The following is a 16,656-nucleotide window of genomic DNA, read 5'->3' on the forward strand; positions in this document are numbered from 1 at the left end:
CATAAACATTTGGTGAAAATGTCAAGTATTTACAGTGATTAGTTTTTGAATTACAACCATGTAAAAAAATCGATTTGATCGAAAACTGGTTTTGCGTAAAAATTCCCGTTTTTCTGTCATTTTTTTTTTGTTTTTCTCATTTTTTTTGAAAACTGTTGGAAAATGTTTACTTTTGACCTCTATAATGCACCAAGGATATTCACTTTTACATCGGAAACCACCCCCAAAGTTTGAAATTGAAGCATTATTTCGACTAGTTATGCTGTACACAGACACAAAAAAAAAAAAAAAAAACACACACATCATTGTAAAATCAATACATTCATCACTTCGTTCAGAATCTAAAATAATGCAAATTACACATGTTGTAAATATTTTGGGTCAATTTTGGTGCAAATTGACTACAGCCCTCCAGAATACCGGTCAAGATAAAAAGGTAATAATAGGTCTATAGTAAACTCTACCAGTTTTTTTTTTACCTGAATGAACCGTGTATAATATGTAAACTTCACCATTTTTATTTTTACCTGGTCAAAGCTCAAATTGTTACGTACTTTCTAACATTGTCAAGGTTATATCGATCCATTAATAATTATTAATAATTTTATCTTCATATTATCTGAAATCAGGAAATGATGATAATATATTGATATCGGCAGTAGGTAAGATATACGTAAATACGTATACTTTGACGAACATAATCATTCGTAATATGCGTGTCTCCGTGTATATTTCCAAAATGTCGACGGCGGGATTTACGATGGCATTAAATAAAGCAGTCTATATTAAAAAAACTGCATCATCGTAGTCGCTGAACACCAGGATAAAAATAACATGTAATACGAATATTATTATATCATAATAAATGTAATGGTTATTTGCTACTTACACACACGCGCGTGCGCGAAAAGTTCCACAAGTCAAGTTGCCGGAGTTATATCGTCCATAACATTTGATTTCCCTATTTATTTTTTACGACCACGTTATTCCAGTTTTTCAATAGCAAAAAAAAAATACTTTTCCTTTTTGGAGAATTTTTTTTTTTTATTTACCTTGTTTTTACTTACAGGTATATTCACTGAAACCTATAAGAATTAAACTTTCAGAAATATAGAGAATGACGGGTGAAGGATATTTTAGCCAATTGATAATAATTACTATCGAGCATTAAAAGAGAGTTAAAAATTAATTTTAAATGCGAAATATATGATATTGAGCGATAAACCTAGGGCAACGAATCATAAATAATGCCCAGTTATTAGTTTGTTTGGTACAAACATAATTCAAACAATAATCTTCAATAGATTAAAATGTTAATGCCCGTATTATATTTTATACGGGCCATTGATACATACAAGAAAAAGGAGAGTCACTAGTAGTATTTCATGTTTAAACAATATTATTGACTCCTTCGGATGATATATATGCATTAGAAGTTTCCCATTGGGATGTACTTTATTATAAGATGTTAGATTAGACTAAAGCAAATTAAAATTCTAAGTTTTTCTTGCATATAATTGAAATACAAATAACAATTCGTAAAAAAAATAAAATTTTAAAATCGTTAAAACCTATTATAGTTGAATTAAAAAAAAAAACAAGGACTTTTTAAAGACATATAGCTTAAGTTTCTTCAAACTCTCCAGTATCGGTGTCGCTCACGATCAGGTCTATAAAAACTTTTTAAAAAAAAGAAATTTTATCTGTCTTAATAATTACAAATAATGATTTTAAAAAATTAAAATCAACAATGTTTTACATAATTTTTTACAATTAGTATACATATAAAATAATATAATATACCTTGTTGTAAAAAATAAAATAAACATAAAATATAAGATATTATTATTCTAATAGTTACATTTTTTATTAGTTGGTAAAATATCCTAACAAATTAATAATTCCATCTTTGTTTTCACTTTGAAGATGTATTCTTCAACAGATGGACAAGTAAAGTTTAAGTTTCACAATGGCTTATCTTCGAATTTTAAAAATATTCGTTTGCACTTTATTGTATAATATGATGTGCGAAAATATGAGAACGCGTATTTGAATCCCGCGTATACAAAATTTGTCGAAGAAATCAGACTATGTCATTGGATAAAAATAATTTGAAAGTCACAAATCATGAACGATTTAAATAGTACCTATACATTTTTTCATTTAACTGTAGGCTCCCATTGACAAATATTCTACGGCCCCGGGGATTCACCACAGGGTAGTTGGACCGACATTGCGTTAGTGTTTTAGGTTTTATTGAAATATTATATTCAACCAGCTCTATACAATTATTTCGATCACATCAGAGTTTGCAGCGCCATAACAACATAATGTTATGATATAGGTACTTACATTCGTCGCGTTGCCGCAAAAGACCGTCGAAAAACTGCGCGGCAAATTGGTGAATGTTTTTCGGTTGCACGCGTATGACTGCCCTGACCAGACGTTCAGCCAAATAGTCGAGTCCTCGAGGTATTTCCGTTCGCTTCCTGTACGCCTCGTAGGCCATTCGCCGGTCCACCATGTTCTAGCAGTTGATTTCCGGTCTCGTAGGCGACACCTCGTTTATCGCCGGTAAATCAGTCGGAAACGCAACCACGTCGAAACCGTACGCGTGGAAAATTCTTACTTAGCACTTCACGCTAAACGGACGCGAACAATGCCAGGCGATCGCTTGCCGCACACAGCTTGAAAGCCACGCACCCTCCCCCAACCCCCAACCACACCAAGTCCATCGTGTGTTGTCCGCGACTTGTTACCATAACGACAACGACGACCGTAGATTATAATATGTGTAACTACCTACCTCTACCTGCCTGTCTGCCTGCCTACGTGAAAACACGGACGTCACGAAACGGTATAATATACTGTTAAATATATAGGTATGCCCACGTCTGGTGTTTGTGTGCTCATAAATAATCACCGAGTATATACGAGACCATTGGCCTTTGGCTGATACCGTGACCGTGGCCCGGGTCAACTAATGAGACTCGGCTCGTCCTTGGCGTGCGCACAGGGTTGTGCATACTCTTATTGTGTCCGTCGATCCAGTACCTGTACATAGGTACACTACTTACGCATTCGTTTGTGTTCGTGTGTGTTTGTGGTTGATATATTATATACTTACTATACATTTTGAGTGTGTGTACGAACGCGATGCCAAGAGAACTTCCAAGTTGCCGAGTGACCGACTCGCATAAGTCACGGTGTTTTTGGACGGTAAAATCGATACTCCCTCGGGATAAGACGCCCCTATGTAAATGGTATACCACCTTGCCGTTCACGTTATTGCTCAAGCGAACGCTATCCATTCGACCAGCGACAAATTGTCAAAGGTTCTATAATCTGACAAACGATATAATTAAACGGTGTAGAAAAATAACGAATTAGGTCAAGATGTGTATAATATATATATATATTATACGATGATGAAATACGTTTTTTGATTCGTTATTTAAAAAAAAAAAGTTTATTTAAATGTATAATTAGTTAAATCGCTTGGTGTATTAATCAACGGACAGTTTAACTTTGATTTCCATAAAAAAAAAATAATAATAATAACTTGAAAAATACGTCATAAGTGATTATTAACAGTTAAAAAAAAATACAGTTTAATGATTTTTAATAAAGGAATAGTATATACATAGTACTTTTCACGAGAAGCTAGAATATATTATAAATCTCGTACTAATTTATAAAGTATTAAATCATATAATATATTATATAGTATTATTTCATGTCACTAGTTAATTAGATATCTGAGAAATCTCACTGATTTGTTAATTGACAAAATAAAATGTAATCATAAATAACACCAAGTAGTGCCGATAAACATTTTCATGATCTAAATAATGCTATATTGTTTCGCCATCTGTTTTAATTGAAGAGCTTAATATAGACATACGTATCGATGCACAATAATTCATTACAAACAGTCAAGTGTTCAGATTCGTTGAAGCTAATAATTATTAAATTGCGACTAAAAATTACATAGCCAACACACAATTCCACTAAGTCTACACCTGTTCAATATTATTATATATTTGATATATATGTATAGTGTATATCTATGTAACTGAGCTGTGCAGTTTGTAATAATATGCCAATTTAATCAGTATCACATTATTTTTGCTACCCACTATAGAATTTCGATTACTTTTTTTATTGACGCCATTTACCCAAAGTTTTTTCGGCTCTGATCCCGCCCATATCAAATTTCTAGTCCACATGCGTAACTCAGTTTGTATTACAATCCCTTTGTTTGTGTTTAATATGTTACCTTTCAAAATTATCCTCGTTATGTTTTGGAATTCTTGAGAAAATGATAACGTAATATAGGTATAGCACCACTGAGTTCAGTTATCAATTTATCATACTTTGATGCAGCAAAATACCTATAAGCGAAATGAAAAATATTTATAATTTGATTAATTAAATAATATCAGTAAACAAAATATCATAACCGTAAAAAAAATACGAAAAAATTAAGTATCAATATTTATTTTACATAATAACACACTAACATATTAAGAATTGTATATTTAAAATAATAACTGATAATTCGTTTTTTGGTCATACTCAATATTAATAAACAATAAGATATTATTATTCATCATAATAAAGGTTAAAAAACAAAATATATTTATATTATAATGGCATGTATATTGTTTTTTTAATAGCGATTGATTTATATAATTATGAATATATGAACAATTAAAGATAATATCTATGATCTTACTCTATGCAGTACATATTGGTGGTGCCATATACGTTAAACTTTATATTATCTAAACATTAATTGATCAAGAAAATGCATATCTGGAAATTCCTCATGAATCAATAGTCGTATATAATTTAGAGATATCGTTAGATTACGCAACTAAAAGGATATTTGTGTTCTTAGAAAACAATAATATTGAGCAATTAAATGTATTGTATTAAAATAAAATTATGAAACACCAATATAATTATTCGTTTTGAATATTCAGTTTATTTCGTTCTATTTGAAATAATACTGATATTACAAATTCATATACAAATGGTAAAAATAATATGAAAAAGGTTTATTGATCATTAAATAGTTGTACATAAATAACAAATAACAAAAATAATACAGTCAAATAATTTACCATAAGTCTTAGGAATTTTGGTAATAAATACTATTTCAGTTTATAATATGAGTAAATATAATATCATACCACGAATAAAACAATAATTATCTACTGATCATAATTTAACAAATATGATTTCATATTAGTTTTTTCAAATGAATATTCAAAAAATCTTATGGTATCGTTATATATTATATAATAAGTTTTCGTAAATGTATTTTGATTAAAAGATGCAAACTAAAAATCTTTCTATTTAATTCAGAATGATACAAATTATAGTTATAACTGACAAACAGTGTATTTGAACTAAATAAAAAAATATATTAACTAAAGGCAATATGATAATATGTTAAAATTCTAGCCTTACTGATCATATTTCATAATTGGGAACTAAATGTACTAGGTACTATATTTTATCATTAATTAATTTGAAAAAAATCTTTCTGGAATATTTATTAATTAAAATTTAAATGGCTTAATACGCATGTTTGAAATTGACTTATATCACCAAAAAACTTTATATCAAATATAAAAATTCAGTTCTGCATTTTATTGTATTTAAACCTAGACATATTTAATAATATATCAATATAAAAAACTTCAAAAATATAGTTGATTTATAAGTATTCACAAAATTAAAAAGTCATTAAATATGTATAATATATTTTATATCAAGCATACTATTTACTTACTAATTTACTATAGAATATTAAGTATTTAAGTATTATAAGCATTATCATTATTTCAATTAAGTTTCATCATCATTCGAATTATTCTATAGAGTTTTTAAATCTATATTATAATATCTCCATAAGATATAAATCGTCTTTTAAAATCCATCAGAAATATAGATTTTTAGGTGAGCTTATTATAATAACTTATTTTATAATTAAAAAAAAAAATACATAATAATATGAACATTGATTTTGTGTATTATAAAATTGAAACAAAAATTGTTACATGTTTTTATTTTCACACCATTATTGGCACTATTGATCAATGATAAATATATTTAACTGTTAAGTGTCTACCTAAAAATCAAAAACAACAAAAATATTTACATTATTTTGTATTAGATAGTAAGATAGTAAGCTAAAAAAATAAAAAAAAGGTCGTAAAAATGAACTTATTCTAAAGTTCAACCCTGGTTGATCCCTGAATGTACTTTTTTAAATGTTGCGATGCAAAGTTACTTTACCCGTGTACAAGTGTACAACTATACTGTACTCGAATGGATTTTTATTACAAATAAAAATTGATTATATAATTTCAAAGGAAAGGTTTCAATTTCCGAATCGAATCATATTTAAAATCGCATCAACGGACGTTTCTCAAGCACCACCTGCAAAACATAATATATGTTATTATGTGTCAGTGTGTATGTTTCTTGTTATATATATTATATTCCCTGTTACTTTTCCAAGGTGTAGAATAGTTTTTTTGGTGCGTTAGCTTGTTCCTTACAATATGGGATTGATGTGGTGTACTTTTACGACCTCATCGACCGGGTCTATCGCCAACCAACTATGTCTTTCAAACTGAAATGCCGTGAAAAAAATGACACATCGGATTCGAACACAACACCTTTGGGACCGAAAATAAAAATAACAAGTATTGTATTTTTCACTGTATACATCAGAGACAGTCAATTCTGAACACATTGTTGAAATTCACTTTTTCTCCTCAACTCTGCAGTCTTAATAAATTTTCACGTGTGTTACTTGACTTCCAACACATAAAGTGAAGACATAAAAATCACAACGATTTGAATACATATGCATCTAACTGTTGACACATTTTAATAAAATATATTACATTTATATGTGATACGCGTTTCGGCTCATACATTATAGAATAGGCGTTCATCGTATTTACGCGTGTAGTTTGTTTAATACAAAAAATTAATTATGAAAAAATGTAATTATTTTTATCACGGTGCTTGTTCTAATAATAAAGTTATTCATTTTTTTAAGGTCAAGTTCTATATCAGGAAATATAAATTTTAAGTGATATATGTATAGATACTAGGGACCACAGTCGTATATAAAGTGATCAATGCTGTTCAAACTTAGAATTAAATGTATATAGTTAATTTTAAATTTGGCATGTATAATATGAATAATATAAAACAATAATATTGTAATTTATAAGTTAAAAATACTTCAACGAATACTTTCGAAATTTGCATAAAATTCTAAATACCGTAAACATTAGTGACATGAATACTGAATGGTTTCATATGCCCTCCATGTAATTGTAATTTATAATACATGCTTGCTAAGTCATAAGTCGTTTTGCACGATAAATAAGTAAATGACATGATTAAATATTTTTTTCTAAAAATATTAATTATAAAATATTACAATTAATTCTGGACTTAATATTTATATATGATAATCTACCATTTTTTGTACGCATCCATATATGTTTTTAAGTTCCCTTGATTATTATTCTATCGTGTCATTACTATTTTATGATATTCTTTAAAATTCCAAAAGAATCAATGAATCTACTAGTTTTACAACGAAGTGTGTATGATTTTTTTTTCTATAGTTCATCAGTCATCACCCACATTTTAGAGAGGCAAAAATAAAATTGATTTTCAACTTTGATAGTACTTTTTGGTGGAAAATGGATCTAGTAAATACTATGAGGTTAGAGGGGGAGGAGATAAAATAGTTTCCAGCATTTTCTAAAATGAAAACATAGAAAATTAAAGAATACCCAAAAATTTAAAGCAAAACTAGGTAATAAATAATTTATAAAATCTATTTAGTTTTTTCAATCATATTATTAAACTATAAATAACAGTAAAGACTTTGATTTTTCAACAAATAAATATAATATAAAATTTTCTAGATTTGTTAGAATTTTAAAAATGCTTAAGATTTATCGAGTTATTTATGTTTATGTTCTTAATATTGTTTGATTCATGTGCGATAAAGTTTTTTAAGTAAAAAAGTTCATAATGTAATATGAGATTCTTAAGAAGTTTTTCTCATTCCAATTATAAAATATTAAATATTAAAATTACACAAATTTATAATTTTCTAAGTTTTTTTCTATGAATATCGATAAAAAAATTAAGCTCCAACAAAAAAATTAAAAATTAATACAAGATTTCTCATAATTTTGTCAACACTCGAAATATAAAAAAATCAATCTTAGATCTTTTAAAACAATTTTATGAGCTGTTGAATTTTGATTAAATTCGATATAATTGCAAAAATGTACAAATTATTTTAAAATAAAAATTATGTGAAATGTTTAATATTCATTCTAAAGGATTAAAAATATAATACAAGGTCTCATGTAAGTTTTACTAACTATAACTTAAAAAAGTTGAGCGTAATTTTATAAGTATTTTTTATTAGCGTCGAAGGCAGAGAAAACACATACGGGTGTAGTGTTATTATCAAGTGAAAGTTATTATGACTAAATCAGCCATTAATTATTATTTATTATTTTATATACATACAACTTATTATTGTATGAATAAAAACATAGACTAATAATAATAACTATAATAATTAATAATTTAAAAAGAAAGTTTAAAATTCAAATTTAGATCAAGTAAATGCTACTTGATATACCAAAAATTGAACATTCGTCTAATTAATTCAGAGTATTAAATATTTAAGTTTATTATTTTTATTCTAAACTATGTGATTTGAGTTAGGTACCTCGAAAAGAATAGTGTTACGCAGTGTCGGCCTGGTACCTAAATGGCCCCAGATGCAATTCTTTAAAAGGGCCGCCAAAAATGTTATTTCATAAAATGATAAATGTGCTAACCTATAATAGCTTAAAATTTTATAATTTTATAAAAGTACCTTATTTGAAATAAACAAACAATAATGTTAGACTAATTATTTATTATTCTAAAAAATTATATACAATATAAATAATACCGAATATCTTACAATATAATAAAACTAAAAGTTAGCAATTGTATCAATCAATTTATCTGAGTCAATAAAAATATCCTTTTCGATGGACATTATGATCAATGGATTAAGATGTTCTTGGTGTAAAGAAGACCAGAGCTTAGATTTAATTATATTTAGCTTCGAAAATATCCTTTTGCAGGTAGTCTGTGTTGATGATAACAGCAACATAAATTTATATAATGTGAACAAATTACAAAATAAATTAGATTGAAATTTAATCCGTTTGTTAAATTTAATTTGTTCGGTGGGTTCAATATCTTCATCTTCATCAAAATTTATGTTTACAAATTCAGATTTATTATTATGAAAATCATGTTCAGATACATTTGGTATAAAATTGCTATACTAGCAAGCAAACTGCTTTAACTCAATCGCAATGATCTTTTGGTTAAAATTTGCTAAATTACATATTGTATTCAATGAGTGCTTGGGAAATTGTTCAAGTTCATCAATAAGAGAAAATGTTTTAGGATCTAGCCAATTTAAATCTTTTAATAACATTTCATTAGGTTCAAATCATGACTTTATGCTATTAAGAATAAGTATTTGACTAAAATTTGAATAAAGAGTTATATTTCTAACTTCATCTCAACACTTTTCTCCAGATAATGTTTTTTTTTTTTTTTTTTTTTTTTTTTTTGGGGGGGGGGGTATGCTTAATAGGAAAATCTTCTTGAATATCTATCAGATCTTCTTCATCAAAAAACAAATTAATTTTTTCAGCAAAAGATTTGCATTTTGTATATAAAGAGTTTATGTAATTTTCATTTTTTTTTTTTTTTTTTTTGTAAAGTTTCAATCATATTCCTAGCTTGTAAATAGTTAATAGATTTAGTTTGCAAATAAACTGATACGGGGCTTGTTACTGCGTAAATATCGATCAACAAATCAGCAATTAATATTGTTTTATTTATTTTGAACATTAAAGTTACCTTTGCAGACTGCAACTAAAAACTCTAATAAAGTAACAAACTTACCATTTTCGACTTCATTATTATGTTCAATTATTTGTAAATCCATGATAGAAGACAAATCTTTTTCTTTGCTCCACCACCTAGTGGCGCCAAGTTTTTGTAAACAATAAAGTTTTTCATGTGCAGAATGTTTTTCTCCTGTAATTCTCATGCGTGTTGTCATTCACTTAAGAGAATCGGTTAAGAACACTGCTGATTGTTCGATTAACCAAAATAAATCGTCTTGCTTGATAATCAGATTATCTTGTTGCTTATTATTATATTACAGTACTTCATTAATTCTAGTATGTACGTACATATATTATGACCAATTTTAGTACCCATTCACCAAAATTTGGTATAATATATAGTAATTAATAATATTCAATTTCCAATATTTATATATTTCATAGTGTTATAGGGGCCCCCTCGACACAAATACGGCCGGAGCCCGCAGGCCTGGCCAGTCCGACACTGGTGTCACTTAATTATAATATAATGGATAATACCTATATATGCAGGGTGTTTAATTCATGTCATGGAATGTTGAAATTCAAATGTCTCCCCATATAATATTATACTGATAATGTAGTTTGAAATTTGTGTGTGTGCGTAATTAATGAACCCGTTGAGTCCCGCTCATTATTTGTCAATTCATTCGTAGATAATTATTTTCCTATAAAGAACTTCTTGAAAAATATATCTAGCTAATGGAAAACCCGACATATTAATTAACCGAGCATTAAGTTCTCACATATGTATATGCCTACTCAAATGCATCGAAACACTTTCATTATTATATACTTCTGGTATTAATAATATAGAGTAAAATTATTTCATACTTTAATACTCTGGAAACACTAGTGGCATGTTTTATATTGTTTTTATTTATGATTTATATTCCAAAATGGTAAACGGTAGTGGTTTTTTATTGACTCTGAAACATATTTGCCAATAATACTCTGTCTCCAAGGATTAGTAAGAAATTGTTAAAATATCAAAACAAATAAATCCTTGAGCTAATTTGTCACTGCCTAGCATGGCGTATATCATGAAAAGCTAGGAAAGAAAATTATAGAATGTTCATTAAATTGAGATGGAAACATTTTATACGATAAATAAAATACAAACATAAAATTCAAAATATGATAAAATAAATTGTCTTTTTATTTTGGAAGACTCAAAACTGGCAATATCCTTATCGTAATATTTGCGGATAGTTTTGAAATAATTGTGAATAGTAAACTCGAGAGATAACTGTAAGTATAACGAACTTTACTTTAGTAGTTCAAATATGTTTAACACACAATTGAACGTATTTTGAAAATTGATGCTTACAACATTGTGCAAATATTGTACGATAACGACATTATTTAGGAAGGTTTGATAAACATATGATAATATAAACTATGTGTACTTGAGTTTCGATAACAAACTTAACAAACTGTGTACAAGCCAGTGAAGAAAATATCGAATACAATATTACATTGATTGAATAATCTACAGGTCGTTTCCAAAACATCTGAGTAGGTAATGAGTTTTGTGTGACAAACAGACAGAGTGTTATTGATTTCTTAAGTTGATTACGAGGAAATGGGCTTTGTGAAAAATTTCGATGCCTTCTTCATATTATTACTCTTTTTTTTTTTTTTGTTAACTTTTTTATTTCGCTACTTTCCTTTTCAACCTTCCTTTCGAGTGTAACAAAGCAAATAATAATAAACTTCAAGCATTTGGACCCAAAACGAATGTAAATAATATTTAGATTGGTTTTTTATTTATCTCTCAGGGATTTTTATTCACTTCTTCTACTCGTCCTAGGTAGCCAAACTGTGCCCACGACTGAAACTTTATTATGTGGAATATTTAAAATTCACGCGATGGCAACGCCAGTGGTTCTGGTAAACGAGTATTGTTTCTTCGTGACGTAAGCACATAAGGTGCGCCGCGCAGTGTCATTGTTTTGAAGTTTTGTATTATATTATAAAGAGGACACGCGGTTGCGTGACTTGAATTCATTATTTTGTTGTGTTATTTAATTTTTAATTTGTCGTTTGTCTCCTGCAGATCTGTATCGACACTCAATATCATTATCCATGACGGACATGGATCATTTATATAAACGGAATGAAATAATCATATCATTATTATAATGTTACAAGATCAATAAGAAAAGATATTATATATTAGTGATGTTAAAATACGGTTTTTTGTTTTTTATTTTTTATTATAATGTATTATATGTGTGTTAAAATGTGCATAATACTGTTGTATTTAAGATGTATGGTATAATAATTTTTTGTATTCTACACATTTTATACGGTATAAAATCCTGTATTAAAAGATATGAAAATATGAAATTACATATAAAATTTACTTTTAAGTTACTCAAATATTGTCCATTTCCAATTTCAAAATTGAATCTTATTAATGAAAATAATAAAAAAGGTTATAAATTAAATTCAAAAGTAATAATAATAAAGTCATCAAATAAATTAATAATTAACAATTTTAAGAAACATTAATGACTCTTTTGGTTTCTTTTTCTTAATAATAAATAAAATAAATATTTAATGTAAAAAAATAACTATATATTTAATATTAATAGTAACAATTTTAACACTATAGTCTTTTGGTTTTCTTTTTAAATAATAAGCAAAAAAAACTGTTAAATACTAAAATAGTAATAATAACAATTTTGACTTTAACAAACATAAGTTAATACTTTTTTTTTCGTTAAAAACTCATATAAAAGTTGATATCAATTATGTGACAATGTACAAAGTAAACAGTTTAACAACTTAGCGAAAAAAAGTTATAAACAGATTTTATACCATTGTATATTATAATAATTCTATACAGCGTGTATAATACTGCATATTATATAATACGATATTATACATTAATTGTATTATACATATTTACATCACTATATAATGTTCATGAACAAATATAATCCAGCTGAACAATAAATAAAACTAGCGTTAAAATTTCTTTTGATAAAGTATCCAAAATTTAACCAATTTCATTTTAAATAAGTAGAGATCATATTATTTAATATTTTGATTTATGGTTTAATCAATCAAAAATTTTAATCATTAGGACCTAAATTCTATAATGCAAGCAATATACTTATAGGTACCTAGGTACAGTATAAAGTTAAATAAAACTAAAAATACAACTAATTTCTAACTAAACAAACATACATGTAGGAATGTGAATGTTTTTCGCAGTTTTGTTCAAACAAACTACTAAACTAGTATTATAATACTGTAATATGATAATTTAAATTTAATTAACTTTTGAAAATTCTCTCTACATTCTAAATCTTATAAATTAAATATTCAAAAAGTTGTTATTTACTTCCTATGAATTATATTAAACGCTTTGTCTTGTATTTATTGCATAAGTTTATTTTTTTTAAATATTTTTCCATACCTACCTTATTGATTATTTTTGTGCGATAAAAATCAATTTTGTGAGTGAATATTAATATTGTATATTTTAGAACAATGGTGGAGCATGATAAAATAATGGTCTTTGGATCATGGTTATCTATGTCTACATTTTCTACATTAACGATTCTTGATAACTACTTGCTAATTCTTGGGATTTAGACATTTATGGTATAATTTTAATAGGATTAATGTAAGAGAATAATAAACTTTTACAGTTAAGCATGCTAATGCACGAGTAGGTAGTGGATGACTGACCAGCTCTTAACCGTGCTTAATTTATATTTTTGGTTAGTTACTGTTTAATTATAAAATACGTATTGTACTATGGTAAGCAATATTGATATTTGTCATTAACACAAATTAAAATTAGGTAATAACCTAAAACATAATGCACCATCTTATATATTTTTTCTTCGTACGTGTAAGATACAAATGCGAAAATTATTATTATATATTGTCTTTTATTAATTTTTAACCAGGGGATTCAATTAATCTGAATAATTAGACGAATAAGAACTTGTGTTTGCAGACTTAAATAATTGAGGACAATTTTTAAAGAATATAGGTGAAAAGGACGCGAGAGAATAATAAGTCTGAAACAGGCAACTCTTATATGCTACCGAAAAACTTTTGTGAAAAAAAAATATAAAATCAAATAAGCTGTTTGAATACTAGGTAACTTATACAATTATCGTGCAACGAAAAAAATAATTTATTTTAAAAATGAATTTCTCAGCTAGTGCTTTGTTTTATACAATATTACTTTGACATAGAAGAAACCAAATAATAAATTTAAAATATATTATTATTAATATACGTTTATCTGTTTTTATTGCTTGTGTTCTCTACACAAGAAGTTATTCCTAATTTGTGAGTTAAATAATAACTAAAAAAATAAACAAAATAACAGTCGTTAAAAAGGGTTAGATATACATATATATATATACGTTTGTAAATTTATATGTAGTATAATATAATGTATTGTATATACAAATAATTTGTCACAAAATAAATATTTTTAAGCGAACATTAAATTACAAAACTTACAATAAACAAAGGTTGTGAGAGATAATGAGAATTTTTTTGTACAACCTCTATCACTCAAATTTGATAATAATATTTACATTTATTATTCTTATCTATAATTCCTACCTATACACAAATGTACAATAATTATCAGGAGCGTTGACATACATTTAATTAATTACAAATAACAAATTACATGAATAGGTAGGTACTAGCGTTAATGTGGAGAAACTCAATTGCACCACCCCACTCTAATAGTAAATTATTAATTATATTTTTAGTAGATATCTAGACTAATAATTTCTTTTGAGTGGTTTGGGGACATTTAATTGTTTAAGTGCTATTCTAGTTTAATTTGCCATGTGATCAAGAGTACCTATTGTGTTTTATTAAATTGATTGATGGCCTGTATAGAGATTTTTATTTCAGTTAAACCTCAGTGACGATGACGTAGTGCACTTAAGTGTTAATTGAAGTGTTAATTGCCGCAAGCAGATAGATTGAAACGCATAATAATATTACATTCTGTTTTTAAATTAATTGCTTAGGCCATTCTTCACTTTTATCAATAGGCCACCCAATAAAGATGACATTTCAAAAGCGGACAATAAATTAATTTAATAAAACTTAATATTTAAAAGGGATATCAATAAATTGGTTATTTTAAAGTTTACTCAAGTATTAACGAGTTAACAAATAAGTTCATTCAAATTTATCTGTTGAATGTGTTTGTTAACATATTAAGTATTTATTTTTACAATAATTTAACAATTATACATTCTAAGAATTTTAAATTGTGTTAAGACTAATCGTTTTTGCATGGATTTGGTAGTTTTGTGGACTCAAATTTTTGAGATAATACATAAACCTTACTTGGGGTGCTATGGAAACGACGACTTCAGAGACTTGATCAAAATAATGTCATAAATTGTCAAATCTTCACTTAGTATAATCTACAATAACACGGATAATAGAATTTTTATCTTTCAACGAGACTGAACTTGAAGCGCGATAATTTATCGGTATCCATATCTTTTTGTATATTTATCTTGATAATATATTTAATTTATATCTATATAAAAAATACACCATTATATAGTGTACATAATTGGTTTTTGATTAATAGTGAATATATTGACCCATCAATTGCGTCATTTTGCAATGGTTCATACAAATCTGAATTTACCTATAATTAGAAATCAATTGGTTATTTTTAAGTTCACTAAATATGCAATGAACATTTCCATAAAGATTGATGAGAAAAATGAGTACATGAAATAGGTACGTTCAAGTTTACAAGAATTATTATAATTTGATGTAACAGCTAGTTTCTGAACTCGAGAAAGTTGTTAAATGTAAATACATTTTAAACATTTTATGTTATTTTGTTTAACACTTTTCATTTCAGAAATGAATTATTCTATACATCTTAACATGATATAGAGTTTAATATGTTAGAAATATTTTACTTGTTTCCGTATTTAAATAAAAAATAAATAGCTGTTTCAGAAATGTGTTTATTTATTGTGTATCATTTAAAAACCATTTAAATATTTAACGTGATTACAAAATTAATTGGTTTTGGCAAATTTCTCAACTATTTTTAATTACAATAAAGTAAATAAAATTAATACTTTTTTTATAATTTTCAGAAATTTTAGAAAAAAAATGGTAAATTATGTCATAAATATATTTAAATAGGTTTAATTTATTGTGTATAAATTATAAATATTTAACCATATACTATCTTTCATACGTTATTTTTAATGTATGATTGACATATAAACTACAAGTATTGTTTTTTGGATTCTAAGTGGAGTGATGTATGTATTGATTTTTTTAATGTCCATCATCGTCTTTAAAAGCAGCACAAATGCTTTGATTTTCTACTTCAACTTCGGAATCTTTTCTGGTAGGAAAAAAATATAGTTAGTTTTTGGGATGATCAAAAGTAAAAAACTCCAATAGTTTACAAAAGCATCGAAAAAAACAAAAAACAAAACATCATATTTTAAGAAAAAATAGTAATTGTTTTCCAAAAACCAGTTTTCAACGAAATTATTTTTAACATAATTCCTAAAACAAATTATATGATATTTTAATTTAAAATTTTAATAAAATTAAATGTTTAAACAAAAATAATAATTTCAGTGATATT

The 16,656-nt window shown here is 26.6% G+C and overlaps 1 protein-coding gene across 1 annotated transcript in view; it reads right to left on the reverse strand.

Moving 5' to 3' along the window:
* Positions 1-2,646, reverse strand: part of LOC107162271 (uncharacterized) — a 194,081-nt gene extending 191,435 nt beyond the window's left edge. Inside the window, exon 1 of the mRNA XM_089215586.1 lies at positions 2,353-2,646. Within this exon, the coding sequence (XP_089071712.1) occupies positions 2,353-2,524 (172 nt within the window). The 5' untranslated portion in view covers positions 2,525-2,646. The remainder of the gene's footprint in view (positions 1-2,352) is intronic.
* Between the last annotated feature and the right edge of the window lie 14,010 nt (positions 2,647-16,656).

This window comes from Diuraphis noxia, unplaced genomic scaffold (genome assembly GCF_037042655.1).
Source record: "Diuraphis noxia isolate RWA-SAM2 unplaced genomic scaffold, SU_Dnox_SAM2 contig0001, whole genome shotgun sequence".
NCBI classification, from domain to species: domain Eukaryota; kingdom Metazoa; phylum Arthropoda; class Insecta; order Hemiptera; family Aphididae; genus Diuraphis; species Diuraphis noxia.